Source organism: Aulostomus chinensis, chromosome 19 (assembly GCF_037954235.1).
Source record: "Aulostomus chinensis isolate RoL2024-O1b breed Wild chromosome 19, RoL_Achi_v1.0, whole genome shotgun sequence".
Classification (NCBI taxonomy): Eukaryota; Metazoa; Chordata; class Actinopteri; order Syngnathiformes; family Aulostomidae; genus Aulostomus; species Aulostomus chinensis.
In genome coordinates this window covers 9,192,454-9,218,990 of record NC_141338.1, presented here as the reverse complement: position 1 = coordinate 9,218,990, position 26,537 = coordinate 9,192,454, and the positions used below count along the sequence as shown (strand labels likewise).

General features: G+C 40.3%; 1 protein-coding gene across 1 annotated transcript in view; it reads left to right on the top strand.

Annotated features, from left to right (window-relative positions):
- The window catches only part of pappaa (pregnancy-associated plasma protein A, pappalysin 1a), a 103,162-nt gene extending 76,858 nt beyond the window's left edge, over window positions 1-26,304 (top strand). The window contains exons 18-22 of the mRNA XM_086186987.1: window positions 898-1,045; window positions 1,421-1,536; window positions 6,653-6,724; window positions 7,399-7,497; window positions 20,349-26,304. Coding sequence (XP_086043113.1) covers window positions 898-1,045; window positions 1,421-1,536; window positions 6,653-6,724; window positions 7,399-7,497; window positions 20,349-20,453 — 540 coding nt within the window. The 3' untranslated portion in view covers window positions 20,454-26,304. The remainder of the gene's footprint in view (window positions 1-897; window positions 1,046-1,420; window positions 1,537-6,652; window positions 6,725-7,398; window positions 7,498-20,348) is intronic.
- Window positions 26,305-26,537: the final 233 nt, after the last annotated feature.

The window sequence follows — 26,537 nt, the reverse complement described above, 5'->3', positions numbered from 1 at the left end:
CTTACCCTAGCTATGTGTTTGTCTCCTGTCTGTCACATGTATATAAACTAGATATTCTCTCCTTTTTCTGTCTCCTTCACATACTTACTGTTTATCTCTGTGAAGCTCAACATGCTTTGATGGCATTGAACTATAAGTGAATAAAATAATTAGCCTTTCTTGGATTATTTATCATATTTATTCCTAAGCATATTCTATGTCTAATATGCTGGTATATGCTAGCTAATGAGATAACATGTACCAGCAAAAATATCCCCTGCAACAGTTTGTAGAGACCAAGAGTAAAAGTTTTGGGACAAAACTTTGGGGGGTTGCAAAAGATATGCAGAAATTAAAAATGTTTTGAATTAAAAAAATAAATATAAGTACTTTACAAAGAGCAGTTAAATTCTGAATTTATGTACATCCAGCTGTGATTGGATAGGCCTGCCAGTGCATGCTACCTTTTTACACCTCAACCACGTCTGGGGATATTGGGAGTCACGACTCTCTGGGCAAGTTTATTTTGTGGGTCCTAAGCTGCAAAATTTGGGACCCCCTTGCCCATAAACACTTCTTCATCTTTTATCAGGTACTCCCTCCACTGCCCTCGCTTTCTGAACGCTTGCCTCTTGATGCCTGTTTCTCTCTCTGTCTCCCTTAGCCCTACTCAATTTGATGCCATTCTAATTAGATGGCTATTGATTTCTAGAATAGTCCTGCTCCCACAGACTTCTGAAATGTATACACCTTTTAATCTGCTCTGCCTCTCAGGCATTGTGGGTTGGATGCCTGATAAAAGTTAGATTGTATTTCCCCCTTTGCAACAGGATGCCATCTCAATGTCCTTGATCTGCCAGCTTGTGTGACAATGTGAGTGTGTAATTGTTTGTGTGTCAATATATATATTATTTTCAGAGCGCTGGGTCCAATGTGATCCGATGTAGGAAGGATGGAAACTGGACAGGGTCGTTCCGCCTATGCCCACACAGCAAAGGCCAGTGTTCTTTACCTCAAAACCTCCATTATAGCCTTCAGTACTCATGCAAGCGAGGACATGGCATAGGTCTGTATGCACAATTTTACAGTTTTTATAATTACAATTCAGTTCTTACTGCTGATGTCATCTTTCATTATTCCTATTACTCACAGCTTTTGTTAAGTGTGCTATTATTCCCCATTGCTCGCATTACTCATTCCTTTTCCGTTGGTACTGTTTACAATCACTGTAATGTGTTCTTTATGAGAGTCAACAAAATGAACCACAGTTATGTAACCTAAAACTTTGAAAATCACACAATATCACTATAACTCACTGGGTAAAAGAGGAATACTAAGCAGTACCAAAGGATATGTCGTGATTTTGATGTAGACACGGTTTGCGCATATTGTTATTGGTCTCAGTTTTCGGTCTCTGTCTTGCCTGCCCACACACACACAGGTGAGGAGTGCGAGTTGACGTGCAGAGAGAGTAACAATGACGTGGTCATCCTCCCTAGCAACATGACAGTAGAAAGTGTACTTAAGGAGCACTGGAGAAACCCGCACAAAGTCAAGGTATGTTTGTGTCCGCCTCATCGCTCTGACAGACGCACTTCACAATGTTCTGTGATCTGCAACTCTTCTGTACGGAATTTCCCGTATAGTGTCTACATCCTGGCTCTATCACTCACAATGCAAAAAAAAAAAGAAGAGAGAAAGGCCAGCATATGCCTGTCTTTTGTGTCCAATGCCATGCAAATATTTGTGTTAGAAACATGGCAACCCTTCAGACACTCTCAGTCTATTTTTGACTGGAATTGCGAAAACACGCTGGTCTCCTCATGCATACCTGTCATCAATATGACATTTTAACCACTTTTTTGGATGCAAAGCATTCTTCTGAATTAAGTGTTCCCTTGTATTTGTCATGCTACCAGAAATAACATAATGGAAAAACCCCAAACAATTCTCTGTTCCTGCTCCAGGATCTTTGTGAAGCGTGGGGCCCCCACTACTCCTGTGGCCAAGTTATAAAACTTTATCAAATGGCTAGTCATTAGTAATCACTGTAATTGATGCTCAATGGTTATTGACCTCATTTTGAGTTAGATATAGCTTACAGCTGCTGACTGCACTGATTGCTTAAACTGGCGGACAGAAAGACATGGACCTTAAAGGCTATGTGGGGAGGGGTCATTTAGCACGGAACTGTATACCTTGTCCCCATGGGGTGACTCTAACACCATCAGGGTGTCATTTAGGATTTTAATCAGGCTTGTAGGTGCTGTCAAATATTGGCAGTGGGGGCTTGGTGTGTGGCTATGTGTGTTACCAGATACGACACCTACACTTCTAATTTTACTGTCACTATTCATCTTAGATAATGTCAACGATATGCAATCAAGGGTTTTTGTCAGCTGAATGTCCTTTTAGCTGTAGAGTCCGAGCAGGGCATTAACTGGATTGCATCAAGTTTTGTAACGAGTGATAGTCGAGTAAAAGAACACATTGTGTTTCTTGCTGTGTTTTTTTGCCTACAACTTCTTTTGTTTTGTTTCACAGTCACGCTGAGTCAGCAGCTTTTCTTTTTTTTTCGGTGGATGTTGGCAGAGTGGTAGCTTGGGCCACGAGGACATGAAATGATCTGTTTTTCATGGATTTGTGTAATTGATATGATTTGTGCTCAGTGGTAATTTGAGGCTTGAGCCTGTGCTGTTAGGGGCAGTGGATAGCATAAGAGAAGTCAGTGAAGAGAGAGCGGTGGGGTGAAGGCTCCAGAGAGGTGAGTGCACTGGGCTTAGGACATTGGATCAGGTAGTGTTTGTGCAGGTAGTGTGCACTTCTTGCATATTTTTCTTGGCCCTTAGTAGCCGTGTGTGGAGATGTAGGTCGTGCAAGGACACGAACATATCCAGGGATACACATAAGAATAAATTATACGGTTTTCCAAAGTTACAGAAATGATTAACCTGGGTGCTCAGGTTCTGCAGCTGTCTTTTGTGTTGTCTACCAACCTGGGGCTGCTGGTTCAGGTCCTTGTGTTGCCTTCAGCGTGTTCGGGCATCCATACTGCAAAATTGGTTGTGTCTGCAGGTGCGTGCCCAGATGAGGGTGACTGGTTGCTGCATTTGCTCCACAAGCGGCTTTTCGGGTGCCCCGACCAACCACACCTATATGTCTTCAAAGGAAAACGATTTAAGAAATTTTTTTAAAAAGCCTTAAATATCGAGAGCAGACATATCTTTGCCAGCTCAGTGGTCTACCCTGAGAGTCCTTTTTAGTGAAATCGAACTGCAAAATTATGCAACAGGAAATACAAGGCACAGGGCAGAAGGAAATACTCAGTAAATGTGTGAAGGAGGTTAGGGGTTGGATTTAGGTGTGATTACAACAAGTCTGTTGGTACAAAACAACAACAGTGGCTCTTGAAGAAGTTACCATAGATCAGAACTGGAGAGGATTTTTTCTCTGAAAGAAGTGCAAAGGATGCCAATGAAGTCTTTACTCCATGGAAAAGATGTTTTCACTGTTGTACAAACTGGCTTCGACCTTTAAATCCGTTTGTTGATCTGATTGGTTGAAGAAAGACTGTGATGGACAATGATCGATGGCCCGTCCAATCACCTGCCAAGTACTTTTTGAAAGCATCTTCCCTTTTCCAAACAGTGTCTGTGGTTCTGTGAAACAAACCATTTGACATGTCAGGATTAGAACTGACTAGGACGAGAAATGAATAATGGTAATTGAAAGCTGGGGGAGTGCTGAAGGTAGAAGCACACATCATAACTCACTTTTAAACGCTGCTCTTACGTGGAAGTCTTCATATATCCATATAAAGAATACATGTCCACAGAATGCACTTTCTAGTTCTACTTTGCTGAGTTGGAGGTTAATGTTGCCCACCTTGATAAGTGATGATGATTTATAGTTTTTAAACCAGTTGTATTTCGGTTCTTAGTATGACCCACTTAGAATTCTCTCCTGCTTCTCTACCTCCATCTCCTCCTCCTCTTTTTCCTGTCCCTCTATCTCTAACGACTCTGCGCCCCCAGCACCCTCCTCCCCCTTTATCAGCAAAATTAGCCTGTCGGGCTTGCTGTGGAATTAGTCATTTTCTATATGACATTACATCGTCTGGGGTGGCGCTGAGATAGGGATCTATTTTTATGTGGTATCAGTGCCCCAGGAGGCTTCAAAGGGTGAGGATCCCATACATAGTGAGGGGTGAGGCCAGGCAACGATCATGGATTATCATGATTTACAGCCTTGGTGAGTGAGGAAAAAAAGAGTAAGAGAGAGAAAACGAGTTAGAAGGAGAGAGAGAGAGAGAGAGAGGAAGAGGAGTTTCTGGATGACATCATCATAGCAGAACCCGAGTGAACAATAGTACAGTAGTTGCAAAAAGTTTCAGTTCTAAGACAAATAATGTGCTTTATCTTTCACTGTACAGCACTGCATCCTAGCCTGCACTTGTGACTTACATAGCTAAACCACTGGCTGCTTTCTGCTGCAGCACTACATAATAGTGCTGCTTCTCCGCTAGCTCCCAGCTGTCCTCAGATGTTGTTCTCTCTCTCCATGTTCGTCCTCCCATCTTTCTGTGTTTGCATTGATTTGCTGACAGTGCTGAAATGATAAATACCTTAGTTTGCGGCAACAAAAGTAAAGTATGTCAACTTTGTGAGATAAAGGGACACAAGGGGGTCTGAGAATTGGTTCATCTGAGGTCAGCCAGCTCTTTGCTGTGGATGGCGCTTTTGATCATGTGCAGCGCTATTCAAGTCTTGTGACAGTACAATAGTGTTAGAAATGAAAAGCTTCTCCAATTTCTGTCATACCTTCTTGACTGTAATACATCAGTTATTTGTGTTAAAAAATGTAAAAGCTGAGCTGCTGGCTTCACTTCTGCAGCAACTAATGGGTGAGGCACTCGTAGGTGTGAATGGGGATTTGGCGTGTTACCCTTTTTAGCCCTGTTGAAGCAACAACATGTCTGTGTTGGCTGGCAAAAGCCAGAATACTTCCTATCAAGTTATGAAGCCATCTAACCATTTACTAAACCACATCCTGTTCAGGGGCGCAAACAGATGAAGCTCAGGTCTGTGACGTAAAGCCCATAAGATGTGCCTTAAACCTACGTTCTTTTAATGGCCAGAAGGAGGCAATGTTTATGTGTGTGTGTGGGGGACGACGACACGATTCTAATAAAGTCTTTAAGAAAGTGGCGCTACTTGATTTAGACTACACTTGATTCATTGAATAATTAAATAACCTTTATTGGCCTGTAGGGAATTTGCTTTACATAACTGTTGTAATGAGGTAAACTTGACAAATAGATAATAAATCAGTTGATTGTGTGATTACCATATAAGATTAGGCCACTAAAAAGGGGGGGGTGGGGTGGGGTGGGGGGGGGGGGTTGGTGGTGAATGTCTTCAGCTCCGGTTGCAAACAAGCCAGGATGGCAAAAACACCAAATTTTATCCTTTAAAACCTGAGACCCAAAACCAAATGTTAATATTTGGCCCATCCACTTCGTAAACAGACTATGGTTGATCTCTGTATCAGTTGGTAGAGACCCAGCTGGCGCTGCGCATCAGTTTAATGTGAGAAAGACGTTGGAATATTGTGCATTAGACAGATACTCATATATTTGCTGATATTATCATACCCAGTTATCCAATATTGTGAAGATGCTGTCATTGAAACATATTTTGATTAAAAACAAACCAACAAAATATCAATGCCAGCAATTATCAGTGTACCCCTTCCATCTAACATCAAATTCAAATTCCCTACATAGAATTTACTCTATAAATCTACATTCAACCAAAATCCAATTCCAACAGCAACGATGGCCAGCAGGGAAAAGAAGTGTCTTTGTATTTGACAGTTGGGAAAATCATACTTGAGCTTTTTAAATATCGTGGTATACTGTAAGACCTTGATACTAACATACCACTTCTTAAACTTACCGAGTGAAATCTACAAAATACCAGTTTGCCCTCACAACATGAGGAACACCTGGTGAACGCACATTTACAGATCTACTCACATACATGCCCATTCAGAGTAAAAAAGATGCATTGTCATGTTCCTACTCATTTTATGCCTACATGAACATATTTGTGCACGCAGGTAGACATTCCAAGCACATTGCTGCCCACCTCCCCTGAGCCCTGTTCTCTGTTGCATTTTAAGGAAGAGCACAGTGGGATGGGATTCCGCACATTCTACAAGGATATTTGAGAACATTGTGCTCTTTACCTTTGCGTGTTTCCCTCTCTTTCTCTCGCTCTTAACTCTCTGCCCCCCGATGGGCTGTGGCTCAGTTATGAAAAACACCCTTTTTTTATCAAGGAATATCGTGTCAAAATCCATTTTTTTCAGCTTTGTTCTCAGGTGAGAAAGGTCACTGTAAAGCCAAGAAAGCTTCACAATGAAGGGCTCCGTGTGCAGTACACGAGCCCCTTTGATAGCCCCTATGTTTCACAGTGTTAAGTGGGTATGTGTGCCAGGGACTTTAGTCTGAGTTGAGGTTATGTGGACTGAAGTGCAGTTAAATAGTCTTGGCAAAGCTGTTCAAATGCCCAGCAAGGGAAATAAAATGTACACAGTTTGAAAGCACCAATATCTTCTTTCTCTTAATTATCTTAACTAATTCAACCTTGCTTGAACTTTAATTTTATAGAGTATTGTCTGTACAATGGGACTGAAGTGGTATCCACACCCAGAATTCCTTCATTGCATCAAAGGATGTGAGGTAAGATTTTAAAGTTTTTTTCAAATTTGTCTCATCAATCACATCACATTAAGACCTCCACCTTATTAGATACATGAGATCCATGTACCATAAAGCTATTTATCAATGCAGTTATCCATAAAAAAAGTGTTCAATCTGCAGGTGAAAGCTTAATGTCTTGAATTTACAAGTCTTAGTGTACTTCCAGGTTGGACCGAGGTGATGAGATCAAAGGTGAAAAATTGTTTTTCCTGTAAAAATGCTGCGTTTACATGTGAAGGAATTCCACAGCGCTGAATGGAAGAATGATATCATGAGCTCAGTTGAGGCCAATTGGATAACCTGATTGCTAACCCAAGTGGCGAGGGCAGGGCCAGCCCCGTAAATCACCTGATTGGAGTGTTTTGTGTAGTGAATAGTTTATGATGTCCTGAGTTTGATTTGTGGGTCTGGCCCACTAATAGCCTAAAAAGTCACATTGAAAGATGAGGGAAATTTAATGTATCAGATCCATCAGTAAATGTATCCAAGGACTTCTGAAAGGCCACACACTGCAGAGGAGAAAACCACCAGTAGAACAAAATAGTCCAGTAATTCAAGGTTTAACCATTATAATCATCATTGTCCTCTTGTTAGAAGATACAGTGTTTCTGTGTTTTTGTCCAATTAAAATGTTGCCTCTCATTCTGGTTTAGCCATTCATGGGTGACAACTACTGTGATTCAGTAAACAACAGAGCCTTCTGTAACTATGACGGAGGAGATTGCTGCCAATCCACTGTCAAGACCAAGAAGGTCAGTAGCATTTTTGTTCTTCACCCTAAACTTCACCCTTCAAAGAGATGATGAAAGACTTGGTTTAGGACATTTGAGTGTTTCTCTTGTGTCTAACCCTCTTGGATTCATTTACCTTACCACTTTTGTGCATCTTTTTGGAAATGGCATGCGTCCATTATTAAGGTTTTAAATATATAAATAATATGTGTTATCTGTACAGGGTAAGTTTAATGGTGACAACACATTGAAACATTCTTCATGTCTCATTTCCAGCTACATATTTTTATTTAGCAACTGCATAATTCACTCCCTCTCACTGCAAATGTAAGACATTCTGTATGTTTTCTTACCTGTTTGTCTTTGACCCGAATAAAAAAAATGTTCTTCCAATCAACGATGAATTTGGCGTGCACAACGCTGGTGCCCCAAGGAAGTGCAGAAGAGATCAAAGATGAAAGAATGAAAATGACTGAAAGGACCAAGAAAAAAGACTGACAGGAAAATCAGTGTTCAAAATTAGAGATCATCAGGGGTGTTTGTGAAATCACAAAACCCATGGCCCCGCTCTCCGAGCTGCAGGCATTGCCAAAGGGGCAGGGCATTTACTACAATGTCAATAAGCACTACCAAGGTCAGAGTCAGAACTGTGATATCAAAGTCAGAGATTAAAGGCAGAGCGAGAGATCAAAGTGAGATCTCAGAGTCAGAGATTAGTCAGGGATGTTTTGTGGCAACACCCAACCCAGGCACCGCACTGGTGTATCTTTAAAAGCACACTTATCCTGAACGCTTAAATCAATCTTTGTTCATCCGTCAAGGGGCAGCAAGCCTTTGCTTCCTGGCCAAGCCATGGAGCAGCTTACTGTAGAAAGAGATCTGGGACTAGTTTACATCGACTAGACTTGAAAGTAAAAGAAAAAACATTGCAAACCATGGATTCAGAGCAGTCTGCTCACAGGAGTTAGTTTTACATAAACTTACCATACCATTTGGAACTTTGTCCTCCTTTAATGTGAACACCTGACACGGTAACAATATATGTGCGATAAAAAATAAGGAACTCAACACTTGGACCATCTTTAAACAAAACCTTTCCCTTCTTTTCTGCGTCCAACCTGAGATTACTGGTAGACAGATAACAAACTCTACGATCCAACAGAGGGGAAGATTTTAGACTTCATCAGGGGTCTCTGCTATTTGGTTACCTCGGGTTAAACAACACTGAAAAATTCTTCATTGTGCAGGTGCTTTTTTGTGAATTCTAAAAATTAATGTGTTATTTATTACTTGCGGCACATATTTTACCTGCTCCTTCGATACACTACACATTTGTGTAACATGTCAACTGTGTGACATTATTAGGCTGTGCAAGGTAAAAAGTTTGGTCCTTGTGGTAGTAACTCTCTTGATTTATGGAGAGGCTTTGTCTGGCTTACACTAACCAGCTGCTGGCAAGAGATCTGATTGGAAGTGTATCGTAGCTTCTGCGCTGCAGCATCTGCTTCCCTGGCTTGGCCTTTCTCTGTGAGTCTGGCAGGGGACATTAGTTATACTCCTGGCATATCAATCTGTATGTCTGGCTGGATTTACATAGCAGTCTATGCGTCTGACTGGTTGTGTCTGTGTGCCTGTCTGGAGAGCCTCTTCACTTGTTCTTTGGGGGGAAAGGGCATACAAGGAAAATCCTGCTGTCTTCCAAGGTCCAATCAGAGATCCTGTGATTGCTTCTGGTGCACATCACATAATCTGTTACGCACTTTTTTGTCCTTAGCCACGAGGACAGGGGGAAAAGGATCCACAGCAGCTAAGATTATTGCGATTGGGACAGTTTATTTGTTACCGTACATAGATGATGACATTTGTTACTGTATAGGAACAAAGATTTCAAACAGTACCTTCATTTTCCCCTGAAGGTTTAATATGAAATGAGAAGCACTGAAGAGTAGCCTGTAGTACCATACCATACATGTAGTAGAACATCATGACCTACATGTGTGTTTAAATTGCTTACGAAAGGAATGTCTAACCTCAAGCAAGTGAGGCATTACCACCAAATGTCTATATTTCACACAGGATTAACCGAGACAAGGCTTCCCTCTAGGAAATAATGTCTTTCTAAATGGTCCATCAGTGAACTGAACATGGCCTAGCAAAGAAATGAAGCGAAACTTAGAAATAGCCATGTGCAGTTTTGATTCCGCATTGTTTTTTGTGACGCTAGAAAATTCATCGATCCATCTTCAACCGCTTATTCTCTGACGTCCATTTCCCTGGCCACATTAGCCAGCACTGACTGGGGGATCCCAAGGCGTTCCCAGGCCAGCGTGAAGGTAAACCCTCCATCTGGTCCTGGGTCTGCCCCATGGCCTCCTCCCAGCTGGACGTGCCTGGAAAACTCCCTAGGGAGACGCACGGGAGATGTCCATTCTCATTTCACAAAGCACCTCAACTGGCTCTTTTCTGTGCAATGGAGTTAAGGCTTTAGTAGTCTCAGTCCCTCAGGGTTGTGCTAAAACAGAAAAAAATACAAATGAAATAAAAATTTGTTCACAGTCACTGTCTATGTTGAAGTGTGACCGGTCTGTGGGTCAAGAAGTAAATTATGGACAGAAAAAAATACCTATATGCGTGTGTGTGTATGTGTGTGTGTGTGTGTGTGTTTGTGAGAGAGTGTATCTGTACATACAATATCTGTATATAAGCTCACATCCATCTCTAAAGTTCAGTTCAGCCTCATTCATAACTTCACTATCAAGGCATTGAAGCTTGTGTTTAGGGAAGTTACTTCACTCCTGAAGTGGTTTTACTGCTGCTGATTGACACTATCTCATCTTTTGGCCTCATCCCAGACCGGCAGCTCAGCCAAAACTTGCATAACTTAGTTTTATTGACAAAAGGAGGCTAGAGTCCATTGAATTACTTCAGCAACAAGAGGTTGAATTGAGAGGCCATGGGTCTTTTTTGAGATGGTTCTGATGGCTTGATTCCACCGAGGAATGACTGCAGCCAATCTTGACGATTACTTTGATGCCACCAGGTTGCATAAGCATCACAAAAGTTACTCTCCTCTCTGCTTTGCTAAAAATATTCTAAAAACCACGTCATGCAAACAGCAGGTCGAATGCGACAGGAAGTCAGAAACGGGAGAGGCATACATCATCGACTCAGTTTTCAATATAGAGTCGAGCTGGGAGGATATTCAACATGGGTGGCAACATATGGACTTAATGTCCTCTTCAAATTAAAGAATAAGAAATTATTATTTAAAAATAGAGAGCAAAAAAGAAGCAACTGAAATACATAGCAATCACCTTTAGAAGAGCCAAAACCGAGGGAAAATCTGGATTCTTCTTCTCATTCATCTGTGATATACAGTTGTTTAACTACCTTTAAGAAAAGTACAAGGCTGTACAGATTTTAACATTTGTTCATAAAGAGTGTTACGGATAGTCCAAGGCTTAAAAAACAACTATATACAAATGATCCTCTCAGATTTGTACTGATGGAACAATAACTGAAGGTACACTGACAGCCGTTATACTCAAATGTTAAGTACTAACTTGTGTCAAATGGGCCATCAGCCTAAAGTGCAAGTATTTTGTCATATATGTCATGTAAAATGGGATGTGAACAATTATTTGGCCACTCTGGCGCGAATGACTCAGATTTCTGTCACCCAGTTCGGAAAATACACTGCTTCATTGAGCTCAGATGTGAACAAATCTGTTATCTCTCCTTTCAATTTTAATATTCACAAAGGGTGGTGGAGAAAACCTTCAGGCAGCAGCTTCTTAGTTTTAAAAATTTCTCACTTTTACAAAGGACAAAACATCACTGGTTGGCCAAAGAAGCTTCTGGTGTCAGTCTGCACATACCTGTGGGTCTACACTGAAGAGTAGCATGAGCAAGTAAATGTACTGTAAGTTTACATTGATTCTTTTAGAATACCAGACCAAATATCTGTCCCAATACTGAAGGATTAGGGTTAAAAGAAAAGAACTCCCTGACTGAAACAGTGCTAGTTTGATATAGTAAGTGGCTGGACTCAAGAACTTCAGGCTGCTTGTCAAACTCCTTCTTGAAGTTATTTTGCCTTGGCATTATTTGAAGAAAACAGTCTGGCTTGTTTTTTCCACTGGTAGGTCCCCTGGAAACCATACAGAAAGAAAGAAAAAAAAAAAAAGCTCTGAAATGGCCAATGATAATTTTGGTTCATCAGCTGCCAGGAGCATGGGGTGATGAAGGTTATTCTGGGTGAGAGACAAAAAGGAAACTCTAAGGAATTCATTTGATATGTAAGATTGATATGGGAGCAGATGAAGGCTGATATAATCCCTTTTTCTTGTTCCTTTCTATGTCTGTAGCCTAATTGCTTGCTTGTACACACGCTTCCTAATACCCTGGCTAACATTTACATGGAAGACAAATTAATCTTAACATCCAGTGATAATTTTGGTTCATTAGCTGCCAGGAGCATGGGGTGATGAAGGTTATTCTGGGTGAGAAACAAAAAAGGAAACTAAGGAATTCATTTGATATGTAAGATTGATATGGGAGCAGATAATGACTGATATAATCCCTTTTCCTTGTTCCTTTCTATGTCTGTATCCTAATTGCTTGCTTGTACACACGCTTCCTAATACCTTGGCTAACATTCACATGGAAGACAAATTAAGGTCAACATCAGTTTTACATTATTTGCCGGACAACCTTCCTGACAACTTTATGGTTGTTGTTGTTGTTTTTTTATTGCACTTGATTTTTTTTCAAATCCACATTAAAATGTTCTCCATATTTATTTTCGTACTTGTACTTCTTCTTTTTTTGGCTAGGCATATGGATTTAGTTGTTCATCCTTGCTGACAAAGATGATCCTCGTAAGTTATCCCTATTTGATCGACTCAGCCGAAACATAAAACACAAGGATTCTGCACACGATTTCTTATTTCCCAAGAGTTCTCAGGTGAACAAAGATGGAGTTAGGCAACTTAAAAGATCTTTCTACAGTTGACATAATATATAGCCTAAATAGACAAGTGCTCAAGTAAAGAGTGAAAAGCACATCACTTTACTGTCATAGCGCCTTGAGAGAGAAAAAGAGAACACTTGCTAAATCCTGACAAAGTGACGTCCAAAATCTTATCGCAGTATGTTTCCCAGTCCTGTCACGGACGTCTTGATACAGTCTAGAGACAGCACACCTACAAAGTATAAAGACACTGCCCCTTGGCAGACTTCTGGAAGCTGGCCAATCAGAAGGCAGTGAGTTTGAAGGACGGCAGCTGTAAAGAGAGCTACTACTTTTGTCTCAGACAAAAGACGAACTGAGGGGCTGTATTTGGCCGATGAAGTAAATAAGGATGTTTTCAACATGAATTACACAGCGTTATGCAGTCCTACAGTAAAAGTATGGAGGTGTGAATGAGCAGCTCTTTAAGGGCAGGATTGACTCATTTTTGGTATTTAAGTGGGTTTCAGAAACAGAGCATCTTAATTTGGATAAGAATGATTGCAAAACGTCAAAATACTTAATAGAGTGGTGTAGGAATACACAGTTAGCGTCGTTGAAAGTCAAAGGCAGTGGGTTTTGGAATTGGCTTGATAGTAAATTCCACGAACAAAGACATTCGGCTCACAGTAGTTAAAATATATTTAATGTTTTCTTTTATGGTCTAAAATAAGACAATAAAAATCCCAGTTCCAGAGTTCAGAAAGGCTGAAATATGATTAATAAAGTTTTTTTTAAAAAAAAAGCCAGATTCCTCGAACCAGTTTAAATGCATTTCTTAATTCCAATATTACATATGTACTAAAATACAACTCAATATAGGTTAAGATATTATTTTGATCAAATTGATATGCAGCAGGTTGTCCTGGCTCCAGCACAGGATCTTTCTGTGTGGAGTCTCCATGTTCTCCCTGTTCCTGCGTGGGTTCTCTCTGGTACTCCAGCTTCCTCCCACAGTCCAAAGACATCAAGAGGGGACGAGGCTGACTGATACTCTAAATTGACTGTAGGTGTGACTGTGAGTGTGAATGGTTGTCTGTCTCTATGAGTTGGTCCTGTGATGGACTGGCGACCTGTCCAGGGTGAACCCCGCCTCTCACCTGAAGGCTGCTGGGATAGGCTCCACCCCCCCATGACCCTTAACAGGATAAGCAGTAGAAAATGGATGGATGGATGGATGGATGGGTGACATGCAGCACAAACTGAAAACCACTAAACAGGAAAAACATTCAAAGGATCAACTTCAGAAGCGTTTTGTGAAGACAGCGAACATTCAATGTGTATCTTCAACCTCAGCGATAGAAATCCTCCTCAGGGCACCTTCAGATTACTGAGTAGTTATACTTTCACTTGTTGCTTGGTGGTGATGTAGTTCATGCATTTAAAAAAAAAACCCAACTATTCACATGTACACTTTCATACACTCTGTACTGCGTTTGTTACCTTTTGTAACTTCGGAAATTATGGTTAACAACAGCGTGAACAGAAACCTCCCGCCCCCTCTCTCACACACACAAACACAAACACACACTCACACACGTGCAGCACATGATCAGTCACACCAGCCACAAGTTGTTATGTACAAAATTTCTGCTGACTCAGTGGGAATGTTGCTCAGCGTTGTTGTCCTTAGTGTGTTGTAATAATATCTGTGTCTCTGCCAAAACCTTTTACATCCTCCGTCCCTGTGGAAGTTAGGTAAAGGAAGGGGTTCACAAAAACTTCACAACAATTTTCCCTCATCATTTTTGTTTTTTTTTGGTGTCACAGCAAAATAGGAATCAATTTAAAGCATCATCTTTAATTGATATCAATGAAATAATAATGATCATCTCATCTTATGGCAAAATGGCACACTCCTGAAACATCTGCTCATTCTTCCAAAATCTCCAGTGACGTCTTTACAGACATTGCGTGACTACTATTACTGTATATCCCGGCATCAAACATGATTCCTCTCAACTGTGAAATAACTCGGGACAAAAAAGAAAAAGAAAAAAGAAAGGAAAGCTCGAATAATGTTGTAATGTTGTAAGAGCAGATATTTTGATTGGCCAAATCTGAACAGAATTATTCAGAAATGTTGGCGGTCCAGTTTTACCAAAGTGAGCACTGTTGATCTAGCATTGCTGCCTGAGAAGCGCGGCTGTCATTCACAGCTTCTACGGAATATTCGGATGAGCCACTCTAGCTTTCATTCACGCGTTTGCAACACACAACGCTGCCGATCACTCCTGTAGTCCAGAGACCAGCAGCGGATCTCACTCTGCTGGTCTAACTTCAAAATAAAAAAAAAACAAAAAAACAACCTTTTCCGTGCATATAAAATAACAGAAACAGAGGGTGTTGAAAATGGATTCAAATGAATACCTTATTATTTCAGAGTCAATGCTCGGCAACAGTTCAACCACGTGGGTTTTTTTCCCCCCATTACATATTAACATAAATAAATTTAATCAATGTGTATCCAGTGTCTTCTAGTTGGAATGATCAATATACATGCAGGGCAGATGACGCTATCAGCTTTTGTCAGCTGCAGTGTAAACAGTAGGAGAACACTGAGGCTACATCCCCTCTAATGAGGTTTACCTTATCAAAACGTGTAACTTTGTCCACATTGGCGCCCCACGTCCACACAGCTGTGGCATTTTCATAACCCAAAAGACACAGACCTTTGGAAATGTGGCTGCAACCGGTGTAAGTTTGCAACCTCGAGCATGAAGGTGCAGTTTGCAGTTGTCTTTGCTCGTAGCAGATTATTGATGATTTAGTTCCAGCGAAAAGGCAAGTAAACTTTTGAATGTCTCAACCAAAACCACTCAGAATCACAGGCAGTTTAGCCACGAGGATGTTTGTGGAGTACCCTGACTCGTTTCAGTCATCGGACGAGTCTGTGAGGCTCACTCCATCTTCTTCTACCCTGGTTTCATTCAAACACAGAGCCTGAAGTAAAGAGGGCTGACGATCTGCTTCCTTTTTACATCGGCACTGAGGCATTTAATTCTGATATGGTACGGAATCTTACATGGAAGAAGACCGTGTTCATGCCTGTGTTTTTTAAGTACACCCCTCAGCTGAAGTCCAAAACAACCTGAAGATAGAGTGCCACAGGTATGACGTTTTTTTTTGTAGGTCAACCAGATCTCTTGGCCCAAACCAACCGCTGTTTTTAAGAAAAAAAAACTTCGGAAATCAGACGTTTTGTATTTATCTATGATCCGTAGAGCAAAATGCTAAAATTAAGCTTGTAAGACCCATTGCCTTTATTTCTGGCATGCCACTAAAAACCCATTCAACAAAATCTCATTGACTTTGAGATGAGGGAACCGGACCTTTTTTTGATTCCCATGTACAGAACCACTCAGACTGGACAGTTAGCGGAGCGTGCAGGAGATATTCTTGAACTTGACAAAAAGTGTATTAGATTACAATCGCTGACTCCCCCCTTTAAGGAGTTCTGGATGACTTGCTGTGTATTATTCCACCCCAGGAGCTTTGAGAGTGCAAGGACTGGCTGCACGTAAGGTCACCACAGGATCTACCCTTAATAGTTGCAAGCTGTTTGCAGGATTCAAGAGAGTCATAGAGCAGAGTAGGAATGGGTATGGGGTAATGTCTTTTTGAGGGTTGCCTGCGCGAGACACTTTTTGTAGGTCTCCACACACACACACACACACACACGCACACACACACACACACACACACACACACACACACACACACACACACACACACACACACACACACACATTTTTTGGAAGGAATTCCTCCCTGGGATGCTTGAAACAGTATGCAGAGTACACCAATTATATAGTTATATGGTTTGGCCCCTCTAAAACAACCTCTTCTAAATGTGTCTATATGTTTTTCTGTCTGCTTTGGTGGTCAGGTCTTGGGTTTCCTCCCAGTCCCTCACTCCTGTTTACAACTCTTAGTCTGGCACAAGTATGCTCAGTACGTGATTTGCAATGTGTAATGATTGATGTTTGTGTCTAAGCTGATGGTCCGTGATAACCGCTGACCATCTACTGTACGTCTCTCTCGCTCTCTCCGCCTGGGATTCAAGTTGTCAAAGCTCTATGCTTCCTCCTGTTGCAAATATATCTTATATATTTTTTAGGTTTTTTTTTTTTTTTTTTTTTTTTTTACTGTTCCCACATTTACATTCAAAGATTCCTTCAAAACCCACACAATTGGAATAGCAGACTTTTGGAGCAGCATCAGATAGATGGATGTAGATATAGTGGATGTTACAGAATGTTTTATGACAGGAATAATGTAGATTCTTATCTCTTAACATATGAAAGCATTTAATTTTCTGTCTTGATATATTATTAAACATTTTCATAAATAGAACCCAAAAGTACGTGCCATAAATTGTCCTTTTTTTTCTCCTTTATTTTATTTCTGAGGTCAAAAACATTGACTTTCCAGTAGAAGCGGCTCTGCAGGGGTAACTAAAGAGGGATGAAGGAGCCATGGCTCAGAAGTTTCCTCTAACTTTCTCTCACTGCAATACAACATCATTACAAATAATTAAATAAGCTGCATCTTTAATTCCGATTTTTTTGTGCGCATGGGAAGAGGGTGGAGAGGCATTTAAGTGGCACAGGGGGAAGGATAATGTGAAGGGAGGAGCAGGGCTTTTCCACACAGCTGAGCAAAGGTAGTTACACACCAGTGGAGACACACTCCCCACAGTCTTTTAATGTGTTGGCTGTTTGCTGATGTTAAGTACTTGCACTTACGTAGCCAAACACATTTATGTGTGTGTGTGTGTGTGTGTGTGTGTGTGTGTGTGTGTGTGTGTGTGTGTGTGTGTGTGTGTGTTCACTCTTAAGTGGGCCTTTCTCCGTCCTAACCTCATGTTAAAACTTAATTATCTTCGTTCCTGTCTTACTCGTTTAAGCTTTGTACCTATGGTGCCGTAACCAAGTCATTTATATGGATACAAACCTTTATTTTTTTATGGATATGCATATATTCGTAATAACAACCGTGGTAATGTGATCAAGATATCTCATAATATGCTTCACAGACTAAAATATTAAGTTATCATTCACTCTATTAACCATGGTGTGTTCTTCATCCCTAAATGCTAGTTCAGCAAGTCCTTCCCTCCCCAGCAGGCCTCTGCCCCTTCTAGACTTTCTCGCCTTTAATCAATGACTGACACACACATACTAAACACACAGAAATGAGAGGAACTCTTGTGTTATTTTGACCTCTTCCTAAGATGGAAAGATGAGGCTCTGACAAGGTCTGCGTTCTTCACGAGGTCTTTCATGTTGCAGTTAGTGGGTGTCCCCCCCAGCCCTCCTCTAGCCCTGGGATATGGGGCAGCATGAGGGCCCCTGGGCCCACAAGGCTAGCCAGCCATTTCCCAGCCACCCTGAAGAGAACCTCAAGTCAGGGCCAGATGTGGCAGCTGGCCCAGCCACCCTGGGGGTCAAGGTCAAAGGAAACCATGTCAAATTTGCCACCCACCATCATTCTCTAGATAGAGAGATAAACAAAAGTGGCCTTGGAGGGAAAGCGAGGTGTGGAGGGGGAGGTGGGAGGGGTAGTGTGTACTGCGAGAGTGGAGTAACAAAGTAAGTTAAACTGAGGGTGTCACTCTAAAAAAGGTGAAAGTGTGAAACTGAGAGATAGTGTTAGAAGTGAAGAGCTCAGGATTACTTTTGGCTTCGAAATGCCTCAAAAACAAAAAACGCTCATTCTGTTGACAGCTGTTTCTGAAGTGTGTCCGGCCCTGGGCTTGTAAAGTTGTCACATGTAGGCCTCATTTTCTAAGAGGACTCAGGGCACTGCCCACTCCCCACCTGGCCCTCACACTAAGAACCCCCCCCCCCCCACACACACACACACACAAACAACTTATTTTACACCCCATTTCAAAGGGGAGCCTGCGTCACTGCTCCTCAGTGACTTGCATGTTCCCTCATGTCATTCCACAGACCTGCGGTCTACAAAAGCCCTGATTCTCACAAGCTCGGAGTGCAGTTTCCTGAGTGTCGCATTAATGCAACCCAGAGCAAAATGACTAATTTCATCACGGTCTTTTGAAAGAACATGGTCAGTTGTAAAAACAGTAATTAAATAATTATTTTAAAAAATGCTGGAACCTTTATGGCTACTTAAAAAGATTGCACGCTTTGCGGATATTTTAAAACTAGCCGATATTTGCTAGTGTCTTTATTATTTGTATCAAAACAAGTTCATTCAAATTTCGCGTGCACTAAATAACAAATGTAAATACTGTGAATTTTAAGTTTCTTTCTTCAATTCCTGCATAAAATCTGTACAACAATCTGGATCCAACACATACCTGATACACACCGGATGTACCGTTATTCAGTCTTACTAGATGAGCTTTGATGTTAAGTCACTCAGGAAGTGGGCCACCTTTGTTGCTGTGCATTATAACAGACACTACTCTTATGAATGTATCATCCATTTGATGGGAAATTCTTCTTTCTCAGTCATTCTTTGCTAATGCACTCAGTAATTGCCTGACTAACCCTCCCTGATTGTATTAGCTCATGATGCAATTTATTTGATGGCATTACAGTAGTAGTGGAGGTAATTATACAGTGTCTGCGTTGTGACTCTCCCCAGGAGACAGCTTTCACTAATAGCACTGAACTCATAGCGATCTTTGGCATTAGGTGTGCTGTCAACTTTGATTACGGTGGTTAGTACTGTTGTTACATTTACATTGTGTACTAGAAACCACTGTGCAAAAAAAAGGCACTATCACTTAACCCTAATAAGAGAGAGAGAGACACTGGCAGCAGGCCCCCACAGATTGATCTGATAAGTCACAACTGCAGCCGCCACGTCCGTGGTCTGCCGCTCGCCTTCCATGACTTGGACCACATGTGTTCCTTGTTTGGCCCGGAGAAGGGGGACACATTTTGTGTACCCAAGCAGCTGAAGCAGGCCCCCCAGAGAGGTGAGCAGACGAGGCAGTGGCAGCTGGTGCCAATGACGCATGGCCAGCGTTATTCACTGACGTCAAGCGTCGAAGCCACGGGGCCACTGATGGCGTCTATCTGATTTCTCTTTGACATCCGATTGTTTTTTTACCTCAATATTGGTTTTATTGAAAAATAACTCAACATATTTTCTTGGATATTCTTAAATACTTCATACTTACATACTTTTGTTGATAGTATTGCAGATTGTTAAAGTGATGCAGCACACTAGGAACATTTTTACTTTAGGAATGAACCATATTTGTCAAAGAGTATCACAGGGATGACGTGTTTTTGTTGGCTAACCAGAAGTTAGCAAAGTTGAGCAGGTATTTACATGGGATTTTGGATTATCATAGAAAATAAACTCTGTGGCAAATTTAAGTTTATAAAACGTACACTTTTGTCCAGCGAGATAATCTTCACCATTTCAGAAGCGTTAGTATGCAATGACTAGCGGCAAAAAGCTAACATTAGGCTAAGCTACCTTCATGCTTCTGTTTTTGCATTTGGCATTTTGGTAACGTCTGTTGTCTCATTTTGCCACTTACTTGTGATCGCCATTTTGAAGATACAAAAACACTTAATATTCATGGTCGCTGTATTCACGAATGTATTTTTTGTCGAAGATTTTTTTTTGTTTTTTTGGAATATGTTAAACTTGTGTGACCCACAGACATTTTTTCAGGAATTTTCAAAAACGTATTCAAAAATGAGATTGGCTCTGCAATGAATGAACCAAACGTTCAACGATGCTCACTGATTTCCAGGTCTAAGGACTCATTCCTGCACCAACCTATAATCCATCCACTGAACCATTTGTGTTTTACAGTTACAGTCAGTTCCACTTTATGAATAAATGTATCTGTGTCTCTTCTGCTCAGGTGATTCCATTCCCAATGTCCTGTGACATACGGGATGAGTGCTCCTGTCGGGACCCCAATGCTATAGAGAACAGAAAGGATGAAAATGTCCATTCCCTGGGGTGACCAACCTTCCAAGGGACCTCTGCTCAACGTCCCAGGACCCTTGCTCCGACAAAACACAGCCAGAATGGCCGAGGCAGACCCCCCCCCCCCCCCATCCTCCTCTCGGCCTCCAATTTCCTGCACATGCTGCTTAACAGGCATACCTCTCCATCCCTGCAACCCCGAACAGCTGAAACGCCTCTACATCACCGAAAAATTGAGAAAAAGACGATGGGACTCATGAGACTTCACAGAAAACGTCATTTCTCCGCTAAAAGGAAAGTAACCCCTGCAATACATCCAACTAGAGTATATATACATATATATATAGCCAACAGGAAAAAAAAATACAGGACATGGGCTTTTTTTTTTTGGTTAATAACAAGACAACAAACAAAAAATAATCAAAAACCCCTAGGTAGCATGTCTTTTGTTCCCCTTTGTGCTGGCTTCAGTGTCTATTTTAGTGCCCTAGTTTGACAACGACAAGAACCAAAAGTAAATTAAAACATGTAAGCGGGCGACTGTCTTGTTGTAGGATCTATGGTTTCCAAATATGATGGAAAATAAAAAATTTAAAATACACACACACACCTATATATATCTATATATTTATATCTATATCTATATATAGATATAAATATATTTGACACTCTGAAGGCATGAAGGTTAGCAGAAGTGGTCAGAATTTCTCTCTCTCTTTCCTTTTATAGTATGTTTCTTCTTGGGTACATCAAAGGCTAGCACCTAGCTAGCTTGGTGGGGAATGATACAGCCATATTGTTTAGTCTCAAGCCACAGATTCACCACAAAAAACAAAAAATTAAAATTAGACACAGAAACTCTTAAGTACTGCCCTCTTTTAAGACAATATTATACTTGGATCTTAATTCACATTTAATTTTTTTTTTTTTTTAGCATGGCTTCTGCTACTGTGTTTGCTGCTATTTGCCATCTTCAGATTGTAATATCTTAGAGGGTTTTACAGCTTTGTCTGCCTTGCTGCGTACAGAACCTCTTTGCAACACTCTGTCACACATGCATTGCATGTTCGTACTTATACCTTCGGCTCACATAAATAGAAAATACCACAACACGTTATGGAATGCACTAAGAACTTTAAAAACCCCAGAACCTCACTTTTAATTCCCATTGTCCAAGCTGCCGGTGAAAAAAAAAAAAAAAAAACAACAACAAAAAACTTCATGCATTGACCACGACTTAAAGAATGTCATTGAAAACACCTCACTTTGGGATGGCGTGATTTTGATTTCAGTTTGAACTTCTTCCTCATGGCGCTTGATTAAAAACATTGTTAGTTCAAGCACCAAATATTAAAAAAAAAATAATAATGGTTTAAACTGAAAATAAAATGGCCTCAGCCCTGTTCAGAATGTAGCTTTTTTGATCGCACAGTACTGCACAGCACAGTCACACAAGAGTGGAAAGGGCTGGATGTAAAACCACGGCTCTTCATGAGAAGGCGGAACAAGACCACATATGACACACACTCATGCAAACACAAACACACGCACATCCGAGAATGAATGCATACACACATATTTTTAATTATCTCCCCTCCTGCTAGTATTGTCTCCTCTCAGCTGTAGGTCTGCAGGCAACAATGTTGTACACGAAAAATGACAACACAGCATTTACCATCACGATATGATCCCCCGCGTTTCTCTGCTGGTTTCAGTGATTATTGTCGTGAAGAGTACACTCCTCATCAACACTTTTCATGATCGTGAACTTTGGGTGTCCTTCCCCACCAATTAACTTCACCTGTTTATGGCTGCTACAAGAGCTTTGTATTTTGTTACTCTTCATTTCAGACACACACACATACAGTATACACTAATTTTTTCATGCATATTTGATAATGAAGGCTGCTTGGCTTATTGGCCCAAATATTTGCTGCTCTCGTTCGGCTGCATCCATACAGTCATGATTACAATCGGCATGACTTTTCATTTCATTTGGGCCAATGGTACAGTCCCTTTGTCTCATGTCAGGCTGCTATAGCATTCCAGTTTGTCCTCACAAGTGAGGGAATCAATGTACGAATGGCAAGACCAAATTTATTGAAAGCAAAAGTCAGTACAAGAAAAATACTGTGCAGAGAAAGTCGGAAGGTATTATTTTCCACCAAATAAATAAAATAAAACAAAAAAATTGTGTAAATATTACTAAATGTTTGTGATGGACAGGAGCATTCTTTTTTTTTCCATGTATTTGTTTTTTTTTTTTTTTTTTTTTTACAAAATGTCATATTTAATCAGTGTGTGTATTATTGACCTCAGTTACTGCACTTTTTAGTTGCCATGTAAGAGAAAAAAAAGTATATCTTTCAAAAACCATTTAGAAGCTGCTATTGTCAGAGTGGTGATCTGAGACAAACTGTATGATATTTGGTCATTTGACTTCATCTTATTAGATTTTCTTTCATTAGTGTTATTAGACCCTCGATTCTTACTCCCAACTAAACTGGCTTTGCGTATTCTTACTATCACCGATACAATCACCCAACTATCATCCACAGAGGCTTCAAAAGTTCACCAAAATAGGTTACGCGCCATTTCATATATGAAAAGACTATTTAAGGTCTGGCTCAACTGCAAATTATTATTATTTTTTGTTTGTTTGTTTTGCCCTGGCCTTGGTTCAATCCGTAATCTAAAGTTGAAGTGTAAATTCTACCAGAAGGAAAGCTTAAATGAAGAAAATCCCATTTGTTACTTTTATGGAAAAAAAACAACAACTTTGTAAGGATGCTGTAAAGGCTACATTCATCTACAAAAATTGCATTTAACACTTTATATGAAAACAACATGTAGCCCTGGTTTAAAAAACAAACAAACTTGTATCATTTTGATATTATAAAAGTAAATGTAATATTAGTACTCCAGATACCGCTGCTCTACACAGAACTGTCACCAGTGAGGAGAGACTGAACTGCAAGCGCTACACTATGCCAATGACATGCAGTACTGTGGTTCATCGCCTGCCATTGAGGTCACTGGAACACCATTCCAGCCATTTGAACGGATGAATCTGTCATTGGATCCTTCCCTTCATTCTATAAACTGGGTTTTTTTTTTTTATCCTTTTGTTGCTTTAAATATCCTCCTCAGTAGTTATTTGTATCATCAGTCAATGTCTGGATTATCAGAAAGGGGAAGAAGGCTTGTGACAGCATGTCAACTTGAAAAAAAAAAAAGAAAAAAAATCTTTATATTTGATAAGGTACCCATAAGCCATAGCTAACCAAAATATTCATGGAAGGAAATATAAGATTGAATGAGGACATCACCTCTATACTGTAGTCATCACAGGATCCCTTGCTGTACCTCATGCCTGTAATGTTTGCTGCTTCTATATTTTTGGTATTTTAGTGAAATTTTTGCGTCTCATAACAATGGTGTAAATAGTAGAACTATTTATTGAGAGTGTTATACTTTTTTTAAGTTATATTTAATGTCCATGTAAGTTATTTTTTACATTGTTCTTACAGAAAATGAGTCGGTTGGTTGTGAGTCATTTTGTCTCTGTCATCACAATCTTGTTCCGGATCATTGCTGTCAAGCATTGATACCACAACCACAAAACAATCTGTCTCATTGGTCATTAAGTGTAGACGGACACTGCTTGCATCCAATGAAGCTCCACCACATGTGTAAATGATACTGAGTGCAGTGTATCTTTTTTGTTTTCCTTTAAACAAAACAGAATGTAAAGTTTTTTTTTTCTTTGTTTGCTTATTTTTTTAAACAGCCATACATACAAAGACTTGTAAAAAAAAAAAAAAAAAGGAAGAAAAAAGGTATATAATGGTAAATGAATCCAGAATATAGCAAAATATGTGTGTGGAGAGTCAGTGCGCAATAAGAATTGGGGAAGTGGAAAGAGAGGGATCCAAATGATGGAAACAAAGGACAGGAGGTCAGAAGGCAGTACCCCAGATAGTGTTCTTGGATGGGAAAAAAATATAAGGTGCACTGGGGGGGGGTTAGGGATGGGTGGGCTGCTTTTCCTGGCGTGTCTAGTTATTTGTCCAGGTGTGAAAATGTGTACTCACAGAGGCTGCCCCTGGGCCAGGGGTTGCCAGTGCTGACTGGCAACTAGCCGAGGCCAATGAGTCAGATTTTCTCCTGGGGGTGGCAGCCATCCCTCTCTGGGACTCCGACCACCCCTTCTTCCCTCCACCGCCTCCCCACTCCTTGACACACTGCCTCATCTGTCACTGTCAGGTATGCCTGCACAGGGCAGCCAGTGTCGAGCTGGCCCTGTGAAAATGAGAGAGGATGTTTGCCCAGCTTAAAGAGCCTTTTGAAGTTAGGCTGAAGGAACACATTTCTCCTCACCTAGAGCCTAGCTTATCGCATACAGTAATATGATTTGTATTGCAGTCATTTCTGACAGGCTTTGATATCTCTCCACAGTTTTCCACCAACAGTTGCTACTCTGTGTCTGATTTAACACCTGGTTGTTGCTTGTTTTTAAAAAGAAAAACGAAAAAAAAAAAAAGGTTTGTGGTGTGTAACTCATTGCAAAGAGACGAGAAGTGTAAGAAAGAGTGTTTGAAGCCCTAATGTTTTTTGCTCAGTTCATTGTGGAGAAAAATACTGATGTGCCATCTTGTTGAAAGACATTTTCTTTGTGTATTGTAACAAATGAAGTACCTCTCACGGGCCTCTGGTTATAGAATAGTCCACTTACGTCTTTCTCCTTATCCCTCAATAAATAAAAAAGGTGAATTGTCCTTTTTTCTAAGTGGGAAGTACAAAAAAAAGTGTATTTACATATTACGTGGATATCTAGTGGTATTACTGCAATGTTTCGTACCCAATTGCTCAACAAATATATTTTAAGATGTAAATAATAATACTATATGATGATTGTATTTGCAAACAATGTACTAACTGTTTGGGAGTAGCTCTTGGATTGATTTTTATCATAAACTATTATACAAAGAGATGAACCGTGAATATGTTGTATATTGTGTCAAAGTATCACCTGCAACACAGAAAAGAAGAAAAAAAAAAAAGACCTGTGATGCTTTGCCACACCACTCACTGTCAGCATTTATTTGTTCATAATGGCTCAGTAGAAGCACTGTTGTCAGCCAGCGAAACCATGAAGTTATCCATTGAGTCATAAACTATTTATTTGATGTCAAGGTGAATAAAATCATTACGGTCATTTCTGGGTCTTAAAGAGTCTATTGGAATTGATCCTCATAACCAAACTTGACTGCTTTTTTTTTTTTTATTATACATACGAGACGTTTATTTCGAATTTTTGTCTCTGGCATCGAGCGACAGCTTTTATTTCTCCTTATACTGTATATTGAGTCTTATCCCTATGCCTTTGAGTTTGCTGAGAACTTCACCAACACTGTAAAGGTTGGCCATCAGACTCAATTATTTCTCCCTCTCTCTGATGGCCTCCTCTCTCTTTGGTTCTAATACAGTATGCACTTTTTCAGGCACATATACAACAGATTGGACTTTTATGTTTTCAGTTGATGTTTGTCTCTTTTTTTTCACAGTTGCAATTATATATATTTTTGGTGCTCTGGTACATGGCAAAACATGTCTGATGTGTACTATATTTTCATAAGGAAGAGTCATAAAGATGAGTATCATGTTCATTTTGCTGTCATTTATTGTGTAGAAATAAAACACTGGTTAAAGTGAACCTAAGTTGGAGTAGCGTGGTCTGTTCTTTTCTTTTCTTTTTTTTCCCCATTTCCAAACTCGTGAATTCACGTGTGCCTCTATCTTTCTTCCTCAAGTCATTGAGGTAACCGCAGATTTATTGTGAACACAAAAGTACAAGAGGAACTCATTCTTTAAGCTATCATTGATACATTGGCATGGAAATAAGAGTGCTGTTCCTGGCACGCCAATGACGTTAATGGCCTAATTTGTGAGAATGAAAATCAAGCTACTGATTTTTAAAGTGCACTTAATGTTGCATGACTGGAAAGAAACTGGATCTGAGCTTAAAGGAATAGTTTGTTGAGGGAGTTGGAAAAAGAAAATGCTTCCCAGCAGCTCACATGCAGAGAGGCATACCCACCTTCAGTTAATGATATAAATT